The sequence below is a fragment of the Apaloderma vittatum genome, unplaced genomic scaffold, assembly GCF_000703405.1.
Source record: "Apaloderma vittatum isolate BGI_N311 unplaced genomic scaffold, ASM70340v1 scaffold5570, whole genome shotgun sequence".
Taxonomy (NCBI): Eukaryota; Metazoa; Chordata; class Aves; order Trogoniformes; family Trogonidae; genus Apaloderma; species Apaloderma vittatum.
The window spans coordinates 4,372-23,004 of record NW_009692791.1 but is presented as its reverse complement, the minus strand read 5'-3'; the positions used below and the strand labels follow the sequence as shown (position 1 = coordinate 23,004).

The following is an 18,633-nucleotide window of genomic DNA, read 5'->3' as shown; positions in this document are numbered from 1 at the left end:
TTGTGGAGTCTGAATTCTACCTGTTAAAAGTATTATTAAATGGTGTCTGAAATTCATTTTTAAAATATTTTTTCACTTCTAATCTATTAAACCAGCAATCTATTAAAATCCCAAAGTCTTATTTTTCGTTCCATGTGTGTTGAGTAGTGGACTTGATCCTTACTTAACCAACTGAATTCTCCTGTATTTCAGTGGTTTCGGGTAATCAGAATTAACTATACGGTGTCCAATTCTGTACTCACTCACACTTGTGAAAATCGGCAGAAACTCACAAAAAAAAAAAAGGAAAAAAAATCTGTTAACATAAGTTTAAGTCCTTGTTAAGCTTATTCCTTTAACTTCAAATAGGCTTCAAATGTTGTGTTTTTGTCATTGTTTTTAATCCCACACACCACAGGCATAGGTGTGGGTTGTCCTAAAGAAATATTTCTGCTTGCTTTCTCTTAACTCCAAAGATAATATGTTTGGACTTGAATTGTGTGAATCATTTGCTGTGTGCTGAATTTTCAGTGTATTTATAATGTATGAATCACCATTCATTTTTATTGAGCAGTTGTGTACTGAGTCACACGTTTATTTTGGTAGACATTTCATGGCCTATATTTCTGAGCACAAAGATTAGACAAGTAGGAACTCAATTGGCATAATTACTGTCAAGAACAATAAAATAAAGTGTATTTTAGATTCTCATTGTAGAAAGACATGTTGGTCAGGTTAGAAAAAAACCAGAAAAAATAGCCTTTAAACAGAATATTTTTTCACCTTCCATAAAAGCAGAAAATTTGTGACTGTGGCTGAGAAGCTAGTCTATTGTGAACGGTCTTTATGCCCTCCCAATTTCTCCCTTTCTCTGTGTCAAAACAGCTAATTGACTTAGAGCTCATTGGATTCTAATTGGGTTCTGCTACTGGTAGAAAAAAGATTGTAGGTTGGGTTGCAATAAGTCTTATACCACTATATTCTTAGAACTTCATAATTCCTTTCCTGGATGTAAAATGGAATAATAACTGTCAATTTTCAGAGCTAACTTCAACTAAAAAAAAAAAAAGAATATTGTGCATTATTGTTGGTTTTGTTTGTTACTTCCCTTCAGTCCATATTAGAAAAATGCTGTTCTTTGAAGTTATTTATCATAAACAGTGAAGAAGGAGGAGGAGAGGCTGTTCCCTGGGCCATGTTTTGAAAGTATTACATTACATTGCAATATCTCAAGTATATATGAGAGGGGAGGGATTTTCTCCGTAACAGGTTATTGTAATGGGACACTCTTTTTAGGAAATTGAAATTTATTGTACCGAATTTTTTTTGGTCTTAAAAGAGAATTCAATATTCTTCTTTCAGCCAATGGGAACACTTTCTATATCTTGTATGCAGAAGTCAGGATTATCTTACAGTCCAGAATATTTATGTAACATTTTCATGCTGTATAGGAATCTGTTAAAATGGTTGATAGATTGCCCCAGAAATAGTTTGAGATGGGCATTTGAGTACAACTTTGTCTTTGACATAACAAACCGAGATCATATCTTTCTTATGAAATAAGAATATGAGTTTTGAAAACTATTTACCTGAGTGTGATTCCTATCTTTGGACAAGCCAGACTCCAAGCACCCCTGAAGTCTTGCTCTTTGGGTTCAGCTGGGTTTATGGATGTTAAGTAATGATAATACAGAACCTTGAAGAGCACTGCATGTGTTACCAAGCGAACAGGTTTATATAGAGAAGACTAGAGCGGTACCCAGCAAACCAGCACGCAATGCCAGGTTGGCAGGATCTATCTCCAGGCTCAAGGAGGAGGTATTTTCTGTTTTGGCTCCCAGCAGAACACAAGATTCAGAGATCTTGGCAGTGCTGGGTTAACAGTTGAACTTGATCTTAAGGGTCTTCTACAACCTAAATGATTCTGTAATCTCTGCAGAGATTGCAGAAAGACGTTGACTGAGAGTCAATGGCACTTAGACCTACATTTAATACAGCTTTTCTATGAAATGGGGGAACTGGACCTTCAGAGACCAGTTTGGCGGAGCTTCCTCCAAGACTGCATGCAGTCTTTTTCCAGGACGCTAATAGGGTAAATAATTGGTAGTGACAAACAAATAGGAACTGTCAAATACAAACAGTTAGTGAACGTAATTGTGGAAGTGTTTTACAGTCCCTGCTGGCTGTTAATAAAGCCCTGACTGGCTGTTATCATCAATTGTCTTTGACAGTTTGTACAAAGCGCAAAGAAAACAATGTGACATTTCAGGTGACCTATTGTACTATCTGTAGGAAATGGGTATGAGAAAAGCAAATATGAAATATGTTCATTTTCAGCATTGTATTTACGTATAAACATTTAACTACTATCCATACTGTTATGAAAAGAGCCACAGTGAGGTCTGCTACAGAGGCACTAATTCAGGACGAGTTCTTTGTTTGACTCAGAAAGTAGTCACATGCTTGCAATTAAAGAGGTGATGAAGAGTTTACTGAGGCCAATACAAATATTTCCACTGATTGAATATACTTTGAATGTGGCTTTTTTCTCACTAATAATGAACTTCTAACACACTTTTAACTGCTTTCTTAAACTTGACGTTCTTGGTATCCTGTGCAGGCACATTTTCTCTATTGGAAAAAAGCATGGTCACTCATCCAATAATAATCCATTTCATCCTTTTGTCAGTAGGACATAAACTAATAATCCCCATGCAGTAGACCTGGGATAAGTTTTGGTCTGTCAGGCTCTAGCAAGAAGTCCATAGTTGCACACCCGTTGAGAGCATTTTTGGTTCATTACGAGCAGGTTAACCATGAACATTTAAAGCTATCTGTCTCAAAAAGTTAGTAATTGACTCTTTTATATCAAAGACTATAAAATGTAAAACAGTGTCCTCTGGCTTCAGTGATATGTTTCAGGTGGAGCAACAAATTATTTCATACCACTTACATTTGCCCAGAACATTAAAAAGAGTTCCATGGATATAATCATCAGCACATTGATGATTAAGATAACAGTGAAAAAAACCCTAGAAAATACATCAAAAGAACAAGACTGACTGTATTTTTTAGACAAGTGTTGAGTTTACATTTACAAAAGAAATTGATTGTCATATGTATAAAACTAACATGTGAGATGAACAAATGTACAAAAATAGCATCTTTTCGGTCTCTTTGTATCATGATCATAAGTTAAAGTGATGCCTTTTATGAGAGGAATTTTAATGATGTTCTTCCCAATGTGAATTGTGTTTCCACTTAGATTTGCTAAATGGTGGCATGGGAATTGGACACATCTAATTATTGCATTTTTTAAATCATCAGTCTTATGATCATCCAATATTGTCTCTAAATTAACACTATGTGAGCAAAGAGTTTTGTTATGCTTCAATATTTCTTCAATAATGTATGCACTCTTATTTATGAAAAGATTGTCTAATTAATAGTCCCCAGGGTTCCAATTTAAAGTCCTTATTTCTTTCTTTAATGCCTTCCAATGAAAAAAAAAATCGAGTCAGAAAAATTCTTGCCATTTAAAGCTATTTGTGATAACTTCTTATTATTAACACATGAATTTCCAGTCTTGTTTGTAAATTTTAACATTCACCTGAAACGCCACCATAAAATTTGTGTTTGTGAGACAGCTGAGATTCCATATATCTTTATCTGGATGACATCTATGTAACTGCATTGGAACTGTAGCCTTAACCCTGACCTTCCCTATGCACGTTAGTAAGCATTAAGGCTATTTTTCCTATTCTGACAATGTCATGCAGTATCTGCAGAAACAGTAATTAGAACAGATTTTGATGGGAGGAATGTCTTCAGACAGGCTGTTGGCATTTCCATTAATAATTCTATTTTTTTCCTGAAACTTGGCATGTAAATTCTGAGGAATCTGTTGTTTACTGAAGGAATACATCCTGCTGTGTTTATGGAGTCATCCAGACTATATCTGTTTTGCAATTTTGGCCACATCAATGCTGCCTTAAGTAATGATTTTCCCATGTGAGATCTCACATTGTAATACAAGAAGGCTTGGCTTCATTTCTACCTCAGTAGAGGCAGGTGTAATCAGAATTCGCAGGGAAAAATGTGTTTAAATGGATAATATCCTTCTCTCTTTATTTGTTTTGAATTAAGCAGCTGCTGTATGGACAAAGGAGTGAGAAATCTCCTTTACTGGTCAGAGTGTGTCTGTAACATATATGCATTGCTGTGCCACTAGCACCCTGGGTCATCTCAAGTCACTCAACTGAAGTAAATCACAGAGTATGTAGAAAGAAGTGTTAAGGTGGTCAATTACTATCCATTGCTTAAGACTTTAAAAATGTTTTTTGCTACTTCTTGATAATAAAGTAGAATGGTTTTGCTGGTTTAATTCTTACAGGTCTTCCCCCTTAAGTACCTAATTTTGTGATAATATAGCAAATACATCCCATGTAAGAAAGATCTTGAACCTCACCTGTGCTGTGGTGTTTCAGCAGATGGTATTAGCTGGTTCCAGCTGAACAAATATTATCTCGTGACAATGCCGGAGCCATAAACATGTTGAATTTATTGCCGAGCCATAAAGTCATGTACTAAACATAAAGCTTTTGCAACTAATAAATAATGAGAAAAGGAAAAGAAGAGGCTTTGCTACAACCAATCTGGAATGAAATAATTAATAGTGGATCTAATTTGATGCTGTATTGTCTAACTATATGTCATTTTTTTCTTGGCAGTTGATGAAAACTGTGAATAAAATGTGCCCAAATATCACAAGAATTTACAATATTGGAAAAAGCAACCAAGGACTAAAGCTGTATGCTGTCGAGATTTCTGACAACCCAGGAGAACACGAAGTTGGTTAGGATTTAGTCTAACTGAATCTGTTGAAGGGTGTTAGGATTTGGCTTTCTTTTTTTTCTCCTCACCTCTGTATCTGCAGTAATTATCACTAATGGAATTATATTCATGGCAGCAAAGATTTCAAATGTATGTGGGAGGAACTTCAACACTGTATTTCTAAATTGGGAAGAGGAGGGTTAGCACAAATAGAAGGCATTTTGAATGTGAGATCAAATTCTTTAATCATAATGAGTTTTATTCTTTACAATAACAAAATAGACTTGAAATTTAGTACTGGGGAATGGATTTTAGTTGTGAGGGTTTATGCATCTTTGGATAGAAATTTATGTTTTTTATATGAGGTGAAGCCATTGCAAACAAGAACAGTTCAAATCTCCTAAATCATCTTTCACTGATGTGTGTTGGGGCACAATTTCTAATGTGAGTTTCCAGAATAGAAACTCACTCAGTCTTTGGTCCCTCTGTGGAGAAAAATAAAGAACTCCCTATGACAGTGCCTGAGGCAGCTGTTGGAATAAAGGTGTCTAATAATCTCTGAAGTATTTTGTAGTTGAGTGCAAGTATTGTGGCATTTAGTATAACCTTGAAAAATATGTGAACCTGATTTTTTGTTAGTGAAGGAAAAGTGGTGTGTGAAATCAGAGATAAATTATGTACATTTAGTGCTAGCTTTCAAGAACCTTTAACATGTGTCCCAAAGAACTACTAGCAATGTGTTTTTCATGTTATTTTTAGACTATCAGACCTTTTAAAATCTACCTGTAACATGCTGAAATTGTGAGTATAATTAAAAATCTGTTTAATGGAAAATGGGTTTGGGAGGTTTCACACAGTAACTTTAGATATCCCTGATACTACAAGCCTGTTCTTAAATAGCAACAGAAAGTAATTATTTGTTTCTGTAAAGTTACATTTTCATCTATCACTTGTTTGGTCAAGGCTCTTCTCCAATTATGTTTAAGTGAAATATTGCTGATTGACACCAATGAAATATGGTTAGATACTTGATTTGCTGCTCTGACTACACTTCTGCTCCTCGCCTTTTCGACAGGTGAACCAGAATTTCGGTACATTGCAGGAGCTCATGGGAATGAAGTGCTGGGACGTGAGCTAATCCTTTTGTTAATGCAGTTCATGTGCCAGGAATACCTGGCTGGGAACCCGCGCATTGTACATCTCATCGAGGATACCAGAATCCACCTCCTGCCTTCTGTCAACCCAGATGGATATGACAAGGCATATAAAGCGGTAATAGGATTATAATCATATCATGGAATTATTTTACTTCTATTAGATGAATGAAACGCGCTACTGTTGTCGTTTTTTCCCCAAAGACCATATTTTACAAGCATCCAAAGTAAAATATTAAAAACTAAACACAGCAAAGCAAACATAAACCACTGAAACATCTTAGACAAAGAAAAATAAAAGAAGCTGTATTCTATGTGACTCCGGCTAACAGGAAGGTGTGTATGGAAAGGAGGGTCATGAAGACTGCCAGAACAAACCACGCTGAGGTGTATAGATCAATAGGAACACCATTATGGAAAATGGAAAGTTCATGCAGCGTGTTTCTCATGAGAAACCAAGCTAAACACAAGAAAATATGCATTCCTTCATAGCTGAAATATAACAGTGCATCTTTAAGGAGAGCATAATGTGTTGGGCATTGTAGTTGTTCACTCTGGAAGAAGACAGACACCAGGAGGAAAAATTGCAGGAGGCAGTTGAATGCATTGGAAAATCTTCCAGAGCAGTCTATAGAAGACTGGAATACAAAAGTCACATTCACAGCTGTGGAAGGGAGTATGTGCTATCTTCGTTGCATCAAAGGGGAAAACCAGTCTTAAGTAGAAACCTTGAAAACAAATCAGAATATTTTGCTTAACTCAAAATAGTTTTTCGTGGGTTTTGCTTCACCTCAGTCAAGGTTCCATACAAACCGAGAAAAAGCCAATTATTCATTTCAGTTAATTACATAATTCATCCTTACATTTCTCTGTATAGAATTATATCTGAGACATCTCCAGATACTTTCCTGAAAGCTCACAGCTCACATTCTGAATGAACATTTAACTTTTTTTTCTTCTTTTTTTTTTAAAATAAAAATCTAAGGGTTCGGAATTAGGGGGCTGGTCTTTAGGACGATGGACTCAGGATGGCATTGACATCAACAATAATTTCCCTGATTTAAACTCTTTGCTCTGGGAGTCAGAAGATCAGAAGAAGAGTAAAAGAAAAGTTCCCAACCACCACATCCCCATTCCTGACTGGTATCTGTCTGAAAATGCCACAGTGAGTATGACCAGAGAGAGCGGAACACAGAGGCTGGGGTGGGCTGAAAGAGCGAGATTTATAATATTTATCAGGAAATTAATAACTTCTAGGTGAAGTTACAGATCTGTAGGTCTAAAATTCTTCTTTGTTAGCAAACAGAAATAAAGAGGCACCTCAAAGGTTCCGTTCACCCTCCTAATTTAGAGGCAGCCTTCAGGAAGGCAACTGCTTGCCTGGACTACTCCTCTTTGCCCTGGACTATTGGAAGAACTTGGAGGACTTAATACTCCATTTTTAGGCAGCAACAAGTAGACAAAAAGAAACCCACCACAGGACTCAGTCCTGCAAAGCAGGCTTCTCGCCAGTGGGAGCCAGTGGCCTTTCCAAGATCTTTGTAAACTCAATCGCCCTACAGGTTTCTCCTGAGATTTTTTTATTTGCTCTTATTTGAACTATGTATCTTGCCTGAAATAACACAGCAACTGCTGAGGCCTATGCAAAACCAATGCAGTGGCTTGTGTTAAAGTAATTTACTGGATCGCAGTGCCAAAAGTTTAACTTATTTTTGCATGGCTTTTTAAATATAATGATTTGTATAGTGGCTGATATTCCTCCAGACTGAGGGGAAGGCATCTAACTGTGGCAGTTCTGTGGCCTTTAGACATATTTCTCTGCTTAAAATCCCTTCTTTTGAAAACTTACTTCAGCCAATGGCAGGGGGAGCAGTGCAATGGTCTAACTTCTCTGGTGGTTGTTGCTCATGGCCCCACTCTACTTAGATGTTCCTGCTGCGTAAATTATGAACATTAAGGTTTTGTTAGTTTTCATTAGTTGTTGGTGATTTCCAATCACAGCTGACAGGCACCGTAATTTAAAAAAGCTCTCCTTCCTGGCCACATCTCTTTTGCTGGCTACTAACTCCATGCTAAGAAACTCACAGTGAGACTTCTGTGTCTTCTCTGCCTTTGAAACAAGATTATCAAATTTCACAGGTTGAATCAAAGCTACAGTCTTTTTTGGTTTGTTTTTTTGTTTTTTTTCTCACAGGTGGCAGTTGAGACAAGGGCAATAATAGCATGGATGGAGAAAATTCCTTTTGTGCTGGGTGGCAATTTGCAGGGAGGAGAGCTGGTGGTGGCCTACCCCTATGATATGGTGCGATCCATGTGGAAAACCCAGGATTACACGCCAACACCAGACGATCACGTCTTTCGCTGGCTTGCGTATTCCTATGCCTCCACTCACCGGCTCATGACTGATGCGAGAAGGAGAGCGTGTCACACAGAGGATTTCCAAAAGGAAGATGGCACTGTCAACGGAGCCTCCTGGCACACCGTGGCTGGAAGTAAGTGTCTGCAGAAGCTGCAATTAGCATTATCTCGCTAAAGATGATAGTGCTATCCCTGCCTGGCGTATGTTGGTAGAAGCGATCGTGGTAAAATACCTGCCCTAAGAGGAATATTTCCCCACCTGGAAGTCTGGGGCACCTCCTCTATAAGAAGAAGTTGAGAGAGTTGGGGTTGTTCAGCCTGGAGAAGAGAAGGCTCTGGGAAGATCTTATAGCAGTTTTCCAGGGGGGTAGAGGAAAGATGGGGGTAATATTTTTAGCAGGATCTGTTGTGATAGGACAAAGGGTAATGTTTTTAAACTAAAGGAAGGTAAATTTAGACTAATTGAAGATGTCCTTGCTCATTGCAGGACGGTTGGACTTTAAAGGTCTCTTCTAACCCGAAGCGTTCTATGATTCTATGACCATTTCATTTACTACTGAAGTTTCCTAAAATGTGCAGGAAATGCATTCGTTTTATGTATTCTGTACATTCAAGATGCTTTGCCCTGTCCAAACCCACTAAAAGCAGGGAACCTATCGCCCTTTGCCCTGTGACAGGATGCCAGCAGAAAACTGCTGCCAGACACCAAAAGTAACCAGTGTCAGAGCCAAAGCAGAGACTCCAGGAAGAGATTCCAGTGGCCCTTGGATAAGAAAATCATGATTTCAGCCTCCTGCTCAATAAAATCAGTCACAGATCAGTCCTTACTCACATTTGCTTTAAGCTGTAAAAATGTGTCACAAAAATCAGATGCTCATCCTGTTTTTAATAGGACCTGGACATCCTTACGCTTAAACTTTTCATGGGCTCCATCGGCATTTCTGCTGCCAGAATACATTGCAGACTGTGTTACTCACCCTGGTAGGAAGCACGAAGGGCAAGCTGTGTCCTGTAGTGCAGACAAAGCATCAATTTCCAGGAAAGCCCAATTAGAAGCACATTTTTAACAGCAATAGGCACAGTTATCTCCATGGGTATACACTTTGAGCAGAATAGGAATCAGGCCGACTCATCACAGTTCCACTCAGAAACTTTGGGTTTTATAAGTGCATTGGGTAGATAACGTATTCTATGACATTCAGAAACGAGTCGTGCATCTGCCATCACTTGAATGACAATAGGAACAACTGCAACAGTAATGGCAAACAGATGCAAGTGAGCGTCTCTGCAGACCACATTTTATTGGAGCTGGCTCGTCTTCCTAACTTGCAGGTAGCTTCACTGCACAAACACTTCTAAGTTTCGGATATGGCTTTTATGGCTTTTACATTGGCGCACGCCAAGTTAATGCTGGCCAGCCTTTAAAGGCTACAGCCAAGAATTAGCTTTTCAAATATTTTTTTCAGGAGGTTAAAAAGTGCTCTTAGATCAAAATGCCTGACAATACGTTTCTACGCATTTCTGCAAATTTGTAAAAATACCCTCTGAATGTTAACTTCTCCACTAAATTATCTAATTTATGAGTTTAATTTTCCTAAGTGTAGTAAGAAACATGATTGAGAATCAGTCCAGAAAAGATGACATTGGCCACATCACTAACAGCTGTCACACTAAGTTACATCAAGTAATGATGTAGAATATAGATGCTCAATAGTATCTTGATTTCTTAGTAACAACTGCATATTGGATTTGGTTCATCTGATTTGGTTTATTTCCTTATGATGTTTCTCATTGTACTTTACATCCTGCTCTCTTGCATTATAGTAAGACTTCCAAGACTGTCTTTAAGAAAAATGCTGGAATATTGCTTTTACTTTCAATTCTTTACATCCTGGACTTCAGACTAAACCTCAAAAGACGTGGTTTCCATTTAAGCTCAGCCGCCAAACTGTTTTAGACTTCTCTACTTAGGCAAATGGAAGAGGGTTATTTACATTGCATATACATATATGTGTATTGCAGCTGATCATTAACCAACTGCACCTTGCATGATAAAGTGTTATTCCAATACAATTCCAAATTTGAAGACAAATTTCTACAATACTTCTTCATTCTGTAATCCCACGACTATACAGATGTAGTTATATAGCTCACTCTACTTTTTCTATTTCTTTACCTTTTAGATCTTCTTTTAAACCCTTGTTTGCTTAATGTCTGACCTGAAGGTACCACAACAACATATTGTTGGCAAAAAGATGCCCATCCTCTCTGTTCGGCTTCCTGGCATTGCAGTGATTGTGCATATAAATTTTTCACTGCTTATGCATGGGGAAAATTTATGAGGAATTTTTTCAAATTCTATTTCAGCACCAGAGAGTCCCTAGACAAGTATGTGCAGCACAGATGTCTTGCACAGATATCAAACACCCCCATACGCTTCTGAAAGCCAGCCATACTGTTTTCTGCACTTATTTTGGACTGCAATGAATGCAAGGTCTTCAGCAATTTTACATATAACATTTCTGTGCTGGGTGAACGGCACAGAGGCAAAGAACAGATAAAATTTCATTTTATTTTCACTGTTTTCAAGGCTGGATTTGCATGTTCAGACACTGTACAAAGAGTTGCTCATGGCAACGTTAAGCCGTTTTCTTAAATACATGTATTAAAACTGAGCAATTACTGTGTATTGTAAAACATTTCACAACAGATTAATCAGGATGCAATACAGTATGTGAGGGGAAAATAATTGTGGCTGTTTCTCAAATGGAGGGGAAACATGTTTATGCAGAGCAGCATATGCCACCGTCTGATATCTAGGCTTTCACCATCAACAAAAGTGAAAATCTTAACATCTGTATTATATAATCCTGCTCTGCATACAGAAGGCACTGGGGGCTCATTAAACACTTGACTACTGCTCTGTGGTAATTGGACAGGACTAGGATTTTCTTAACTCTTCAGTGAGAAGCACTTAGTGAATGCATTTACTGCTAATCTTTGCCATTAATGGCAAAGCAATTAATGATCTTTAATTAAACGTTTTTAAGATTTTTTATCATTATTATTAGAAATACAGACAAGAGAAGAAACGAAGCTCACATCGTTTCTTTCTCTAGTGTTCCTGTACTGTATCACGTTACCTGTGTGTCTGTGAAGAACTAATGAATGCAGTTTCCCAGAGCAGCAATAATTGTGAGAAATGGGAGAGAAACTTGGAGGATGGAAATGACTGGGACCTGTATCTAAATGCAGTCTTCCCTATTGCTCAGGACCTTTGCAAATCTCACAGCACTCTCTGTAACGTAGACTTAAACTGCAGCTCCTCAGAGGTCACAGGCACTGAGGTTCCTGTGTTTTGGTCAGGACATATATCTAATGGAAATCCCTATCGCAGAGCAGTGGTGCAGATTCTAGTCCTCTGAAAAGCCGTAACAGGGAGAAAACAGGATAGATCCTTTCATTCCTTACAAGCTAACCTACAAAACACTATGTATAACTTAAAGGAATTATTACCACCTTGATTTTTCTGTCTTTCCTGTTAGATTATTTATGTGGGAAAACATTTAGACTGATAAGCTGCTTCATCAACAGCTTTGATCAATCACTTTCACTTAGCAATGACTGCGTGCACATTGCTCCTTCTGGCATTTAGGGTTGTATAAATTCAGTCCATGGCTGCACATCCAGGCAAGCTAACACAGCCCACCCATTTCTACCTAGGACTATCATAAGCGAGAGCTTCTGCTCCATGGGAGCATGTCTAGGGTTAGAGAAGCTTAGTGCTTTCTTGAAAGCAAAGCACAAATTTTTTTTTGCTGTAGAGACAGACCTTTCCTAACATCTTCCTGGTTTTGCTGCCATCTTTTCCATCAATATCAGAGAAGCTGTATCTGGAATTATTTCTATTTGTTTGTTTTCTGCTAAATCTCTATTTCTTTTAAGTTTTCAATGGCAGAATGACACTGCTCTTTGGAGCAGAGCAGCTGGGAATGAGGTGCTGGGCTGACACAGTGGCTCATGCTGTCACGATACAATCTCGTGTCCTCTGTTTTGAACATGTTGATGGGACACTGTCTTTAGAAAGTCCTATTTTGTGAAATGTGTAGCTCTGATGTTACTCTGGTGTTTTGTTACAGGAGCTGTGGCATTTGTAAAAAACTTCTGCCCTGTCAACTCTGCAGACTAAGGCAGCAAGATAGATAAAAGAAAACTGTGTTTAAATAAGTTATAATAGTTTGCATAAAAGCACCAGGTCTGATTAATAGATTAAAAGAAGATATGAAATGGTTTCTTTTTTCCCCCTATTGACAGGCATAAATGACTTCAGTTATCTGCACACAAACTGCTTTGAGCTATCCATCTACGTGGGCTGTGACAAGTATCCCCACGAGAGCGAGTTGCCTGAAGAATGGGAAAACAACCGCGAGTCCCTGATTGTTTTCATGGAACAGGTATTGGACAGAAGAGTAACTTCTGATTAACTTGATGACTCCTTTCAAATTGAAAGGCACTTTAAGGTTTCTGATATTTTTTTCTTGCATGACTAATTACATGATTATTGGTATTTATGCCAGAAATTTACCTATAAGCAATACTGGCATATCACTTCAGCCAGGCTATTTTGACTTAGGAGAATAAAATAATGAAGCTTGTTAAAATTTGCCATAACTCTGAAGCTTGCTAGAAAGGACTGCCAGAAAAAAAAAAAAATCACTTATGTCCGTTGCTTTATCTATTCATTTTATCTATCTCTTGAATTTGATGCCTCAGGAATCCTCAGGAATTTCTAAGCTGGTTCACAGGTAGCTAATGCCCAGAAGGCAAATACTGGATTAATAATGATATTGCGAAATTGTATGACCATGAAGTTGGAATATAATACAAATAATTCACATGTGGAATTAATGATTTGTTGTATCTTCCTCATGATAGCACTTTTCATTGCTACGCAATATTTATTTGTTTCTTTATTCTTTTAATAGGTCCATCGGGGCATCAAAGGCATAGTCAAAGATGCACATGGAAAGGGAATCCCAAATGCTATTATTTCAGTAGAAGGTGTCAACCATGACATTCGCACAGGTAAAAAAAAAACAAAAACATCAGTGCAAATGAGCAGATCTATGGTTTAAAAACAAAATACAGAACCTCCTTGCAACTTTGAACTCTTCTCTGAGAAAAGCCAGCAGATATGGCACAGACCAAGGAGACTGTAGCAGAAGGAGGCATGTGAGGAGAGAATTGCTCCTTTCCATGGTGCAGCTGCACCAACAAGAGCAGAATGATGGCTTTCCTCTCTACTCCTCTTCCTCTTTCCACTCCTTTTAAAATATATCTGCCCAAAATCAATAGCCTGACCAAGGCTTTGCCTAAAGAACTTATTGCTCCTCTTGTAAAGGGAGAGCAAATCGCCCCCACAATAATTATAGCACTGAAAAGCAAGGGTGTAGGTAATGCCTTGTTGAGGGAAGAGTGCTTCTCTGGCTGTTAACAGTTACAGGACTGTGAATGTACTGGAAATGTGATTTAGAGCCCTGTCCAGAGGAGAAACAGCTGTTGTGGGGAAAGAGGTGTTTCACAACCTCAAGAGGCTCCTGCAAAACCTCACAACTTTATAAAAGGTTTAACGGAGCTCAGCAGAAACAGTGCTTTGTGCCAATGAATTTTAGCCCAGAGAATTACTTTTCAACATGTATAGTTTAATAACAAACCCCCCCAAAACGGTGCAGAGATCGCCGTTTGCCTTGTTAGCGTAGTCTTGTTCTGTACCCAGACACCGGTAGGTATTCTCAGAGTAAACTCCAAATGTTTTTAATGACCCAGAAAGTAGTTGTGGCACCAAATAAAGAACTGCTTTATTGAGATACTGGCCAATTACAAGATTAATAGTAATATGTGAAAATTGTTGTTGGCAGATAGTGGGCAGGATGGCGTCCAACAGCTACTGTGTTTGTGTAGGTACTGCACTGTGATTTAAGGCATGTTGTAATCTTAAACGGAGAAACAACAGCGGGAATGTAGCAAGGAGAGGATCTTGTGGAAAGAAATAGCAGAACAAGAGGTTAGCAGGAGTCTTTGGTGAGTGCACTCAAAAATGCTGGTTGCAAGATGTTAACAAGGTTTCTGTTGGATGTTTATGGAAAAGTCGCATCATGGTGAATAATCAGATAAATCGTATTGTTGGTACTCTAGATTTACTTCAATATTAGAAAGAGAAACACAAATTTTATGTGTATTTTGGCATTCTGGGTCTTTGATTTGCTGCCACTTTCATGTGCTCTGCCACTTGAGGTAGAGAATGGCACACTTTGACATGTAAACTGATTTCTGATATCATAGAGCTTTAGAGAAGAGACTCCCAAATCTTTAATGTTTGCTACAGTAGCTTATCTGAGCCAATAAGAAATCTTGGAATATCTAACACTTTAGGAGCAATTTTTTTTCAGTGCTGCGGCGTCTCTGTTGCAAACAAAACATTCGAATAACAGATATTTAATCAGACAATAGTGATTCTGCCTTAAATATTTCAAAATGAGATCACTGGGAAATAGTACCAAGAATTAATCAGTTGTTTTTCCTTGTCTTCGAAGTCTTGGCAGTCTTGAAAGGCTGTCATAAACTGTAGGTTGTATTGTGCTGTTAACTGAATTAATATATTGGTCTCCTTGAGGCCGAGTAAATGGAATAGGTGATTAATCTCCAGCTCTTTGTACACTGGGTTGCCACATCGAAGAAAAATCAACAGCTTAAAGACAGCAAACGTGCATATGGACAGGAATCCCAGTGGCATGTGCAATAAAAGTGCAAAATCCTAGAATCCACGTTGTAATGCTCGGGAAATCTTACAGCTGTTTACATCTAGACTTAGAGCCGAGCTTCTCTGGCTCACGGCCATCTGCACTTGGTAGTAAGAATAAAAGTACTTATTTAATTCCTTTTTATTCTTTTTAATGAGACATTAAAGCTGACACTCTGTTTGAGAAGCACTTTGTAGATGGGAACATAAAAGTTCTATCTTGTTTTATATTACACAGATAGCAACGTATGTCTCGTTAAGTAGGAAATTTATGTTGAAGCCGAAAAGCTAAAATGACACGTACAACTCCAGAGAAAGAAGGCAGATTGTCAGCACTCTTCTTTCATTTATACCTTTTAAAATGAAAAATGTATCTATTTAAACCTCTGAGTTGCCTTCATACAAAAACAGGCCAAGGAGAAGAAGAATTATGGCCATGATCTCTATTCATATAAGTTTTGTTTAAAGTGAGCTAAGCTGTAAGGTATCTGCTTTTTCTTTGATACATTAATGTGCTTGCCTACCCTGTAGAGCTAGACAAAAGTTGTCTTTAAAGGGCCTCTAATAACATTTACTTGAGAAGATTTCTCTGCTTCTCCCTGTGGACAGACAAAAAAAACCCAAAAAAACCCAAAAAAAGTGCATGGAATATTTTTTGGTTTCTGTTTTGGACATGCAATATATCTTATGGGAAGAGAGGGCTGCTGACACTAAGCTAACGATATTAATAGGCTAATTGAAGTCATTGATTCTGAGAGTAAGTGCTTTGTGGAAAATCATTCCATTTTCTCTTGATGCGGATGTAGCTATCGATTAAGTCTGAGTGATTACATGTCGTTAGGGCTGGATGTGGACTGTGCTGCATGGAATAACCTTTGAAAAAGAGTTCATCAGTTGGATGACCAACTGCACCATTTTTTTCCATAGTGCAGAGGCAGTTTTGTTGGTTCCTTCCCATAATTGCTTAAATCTTGATGAAGAAATGTACAATCTCTTTTTAGTGAAACACTTTTATATCACACCTAGAGTTCAAAGATAGATATACATTTCCGTGAGGTTTTTGCAATAAAGCATGGTTTATCTAACTTCACATGATGTTCAGAGACATTTTTATGAATATTTGGGTAAGTTTCATATAATCTCAGTACATTTTATGTAGCCAAACCCCAACATTTTGAAGTACTATTTAGTAATATTTAATAACATTAGACTAAGCTAAGCATAATTCTAGTATTATGACTCTCCAACTTCTTGTTGGCTGCTTATTCAGTAAAGAAAATTCAAGTTTTGGTTGTTACATTCATTGGATGTGCAGCACTATCGCTAGCTTTCCTGGAGAGTTATTGTTAGGTAACAGAGCATTAGGATAATTTTCTTTAATATATTTAAATTCATTACATTTCTTATATTTAAGCATAAATATGACACTTAATTGTAATAAAGGTCTGTCCTATCAGGCTTAAAGAGTGTTCCTCTCAGTTGAAGTGTTCATGGCGTCACCTGACACATTTAATTTATAATACTACTTTCTTTGTATTTTTATGCATCGTTATTTTATCTAAAGAGACATGGCAGTTCCTGTCAAGACCCAATAGGTGGAGAGAGATGTAGTCAGCCTCCAGCCTGCTCTCACTGGAGCCTATTCTTTTAACAAATCTATCATTCTCTAAATTTATCTGTATTTTTAATTGTGATTCTCTTGCCATCTGCTCTGAAATTATTTGCCTACTGTATTTAATCTGATTTTCAGAAAAAAATAAATAACCTTTTAGACTGGTATTAAATTCTGGACAATGACAGCTGACAGAAATACTAATGTCTACTTACGTATAAATGGTAAGGAGGTAAAGTGCATCCTGCTAACAGCTTAATATCCAGCTTTGCAATAATTTCCCAGTGATGTGTGAATGTATAGAAATTTTTTTTCTGGCCTTGTGTGGGGTTGTGATGAACTGCCTGTTAAATATGTCAGGAAAATGTGGGTCAGTTTGGAAGCCCGGGGGCTAAAGCCAGCCTTGGAGCAGGGATGGGGTCACAGCTGCACACGAGGTGATCCGTAGCCTTTTGCCAGCCCCTGTAGTATTGCCAGAGCATTTCCAGCTAAAAATGAGCCCTTAGGGATAAACTCAAGAAACTTGGATAGCGTTATGCTCTATCTCTTAGTTAAGATGCCAATGAACCCAGTAGTAAGGGAGAACTGAATGCAGAGCTTCTCAGAGAGCCGTTCCTAAAGATGCCTGAGTCCAAAGAAATAGAAAATTGAGTCCTTGCTTATTACCCTAAGTGGGGTTAAACTGGCTGAAAGAAAAACCTGAGCAAGCTGGTATGTGAGAATTAACCTGATCAGACGTGCACCTCACACACGATTTCACATTTGCATTCAGAGACTGCTATATCAGGGTGTAGTTGATATTGCTGTTTTGCTAACACTTGCTGTTCGCAAACGTGTTTATTGTGTTACTGAACCCTAAATTAAAACCCTATTTCTTTAAACAGAGGCTAGCTAGTCTGATCTTTTCCCAAATGAAATATTTTAATGTAAATAGTCTTCAATTTTTTGCAACACACTGCATTGCAAATGACCCAAGGCTAGTGATAGCAAGGCTGTCAGGTCTCATCAGTGCTAAAAAAACCCAACCCTTCTTCACAGAAGATGTTGCATTTCTATTTATATATAGAACTGCATATTGGAATCTGCACTTTCATTCCGTGGTGGGTTTTCCCAGGGCAGAGGGCAAAACTAATTTTAGATGTTAATATTTCGCCTTTACAGTCCACAGCTAAGCATACATGCTAATTGAAATAATATTTAAAAAGAAGTTTAAAACCATTGTTATGTACATATGGGTATTCTCAGATCATTAATGGGGGAAAAGGAAGAAAACATCTAGGCTGCTTTGTCCATGAGTAAACTGATTACAGGAGATCTGTTCATGCATTTACAGGTAAGCAGTTGGTTAAGTCTCCTGATGAACTCTAATTTGTAGGAAAAGTAGTGTACTAAAACTCAATTTAAGATTTTGTAAAAGGAAATATTTACTTAGATCTCTAAGTGAGTTGACATTATGCATTCACACATTTTCCATACTAAATAGCCCCAAAACGGGTGCATCCAGGTGGTCTGGCTAGGATCATGAGTGGGATGTAGGTAGCCCACTGCAGCTCCTCTTGATTTCTTAGAATTAGTTTGGGAATGATCTTTTATACCCCTTAAGAATCACCAGCCATTCCAAGGTGACCCTTTGCCTCAGGATCTTCAACTGAGAAAATTCTTAAGCCAAGTCAAAGCCCTTTATCCTTTTTTCATCACTTGGAAAATACATTTGAGGTGTGTTTTCCTTTAGAGTTGGTAGGACTGGTACGTGTGATGGAGGATCACCTCATTGACGCCCTCCTGGTGTGACGAAGCAGGGTTGCTGTCTGTACTGTCATCTTATCCTTGCACGGACATTTCTGTATTCTCATAAAGAGCTCCTCCCTCAAGGAGAAAAATGCCACCATCCTGAAAAC

At 37.9% G+C, this 18,633-nt stretch overlaps 1 protein-coding gene across 1 annotated transcript in view; it reads left to right on the top strand.

Annotated features, from left to right (window-relative positions):
- The window catches only part of CPXM2 (carboxypeptidase X (M14 family), member 2), a gene marked incomplete at its 5' end in the record, with an annotated part of 48,828 nt that overhangs the window by 29,928 nt on the left and 267 nt on the right, over positions 1-18,633 (top strand). The window contains 6 exons of the mRNA XM_009868087.1: positions 4,710-4,833; positions 5,888-6,084; positions 6,952-7,131; positions 8,161-8,458; positions 12,639-12,778; positions 13,310-13,416. Coding sequence (XP_009866389.1) covers positions 4,710-4,833; positions 5,888-6,084; positions 6,952-7,131; positions 8,161-8,458; positions 12,639-12,778; positions 13,310-13,416 — 1,046 coding nt within the window. The remainder of the gene's footprint in view (positions 1-4,709; positions 4,834-5,887; positions 6,085-6,951; positions 7,132-8,160; positions 8,459-12,638; positions 12,779-13,309; positions 13,417-18,633) is intronic.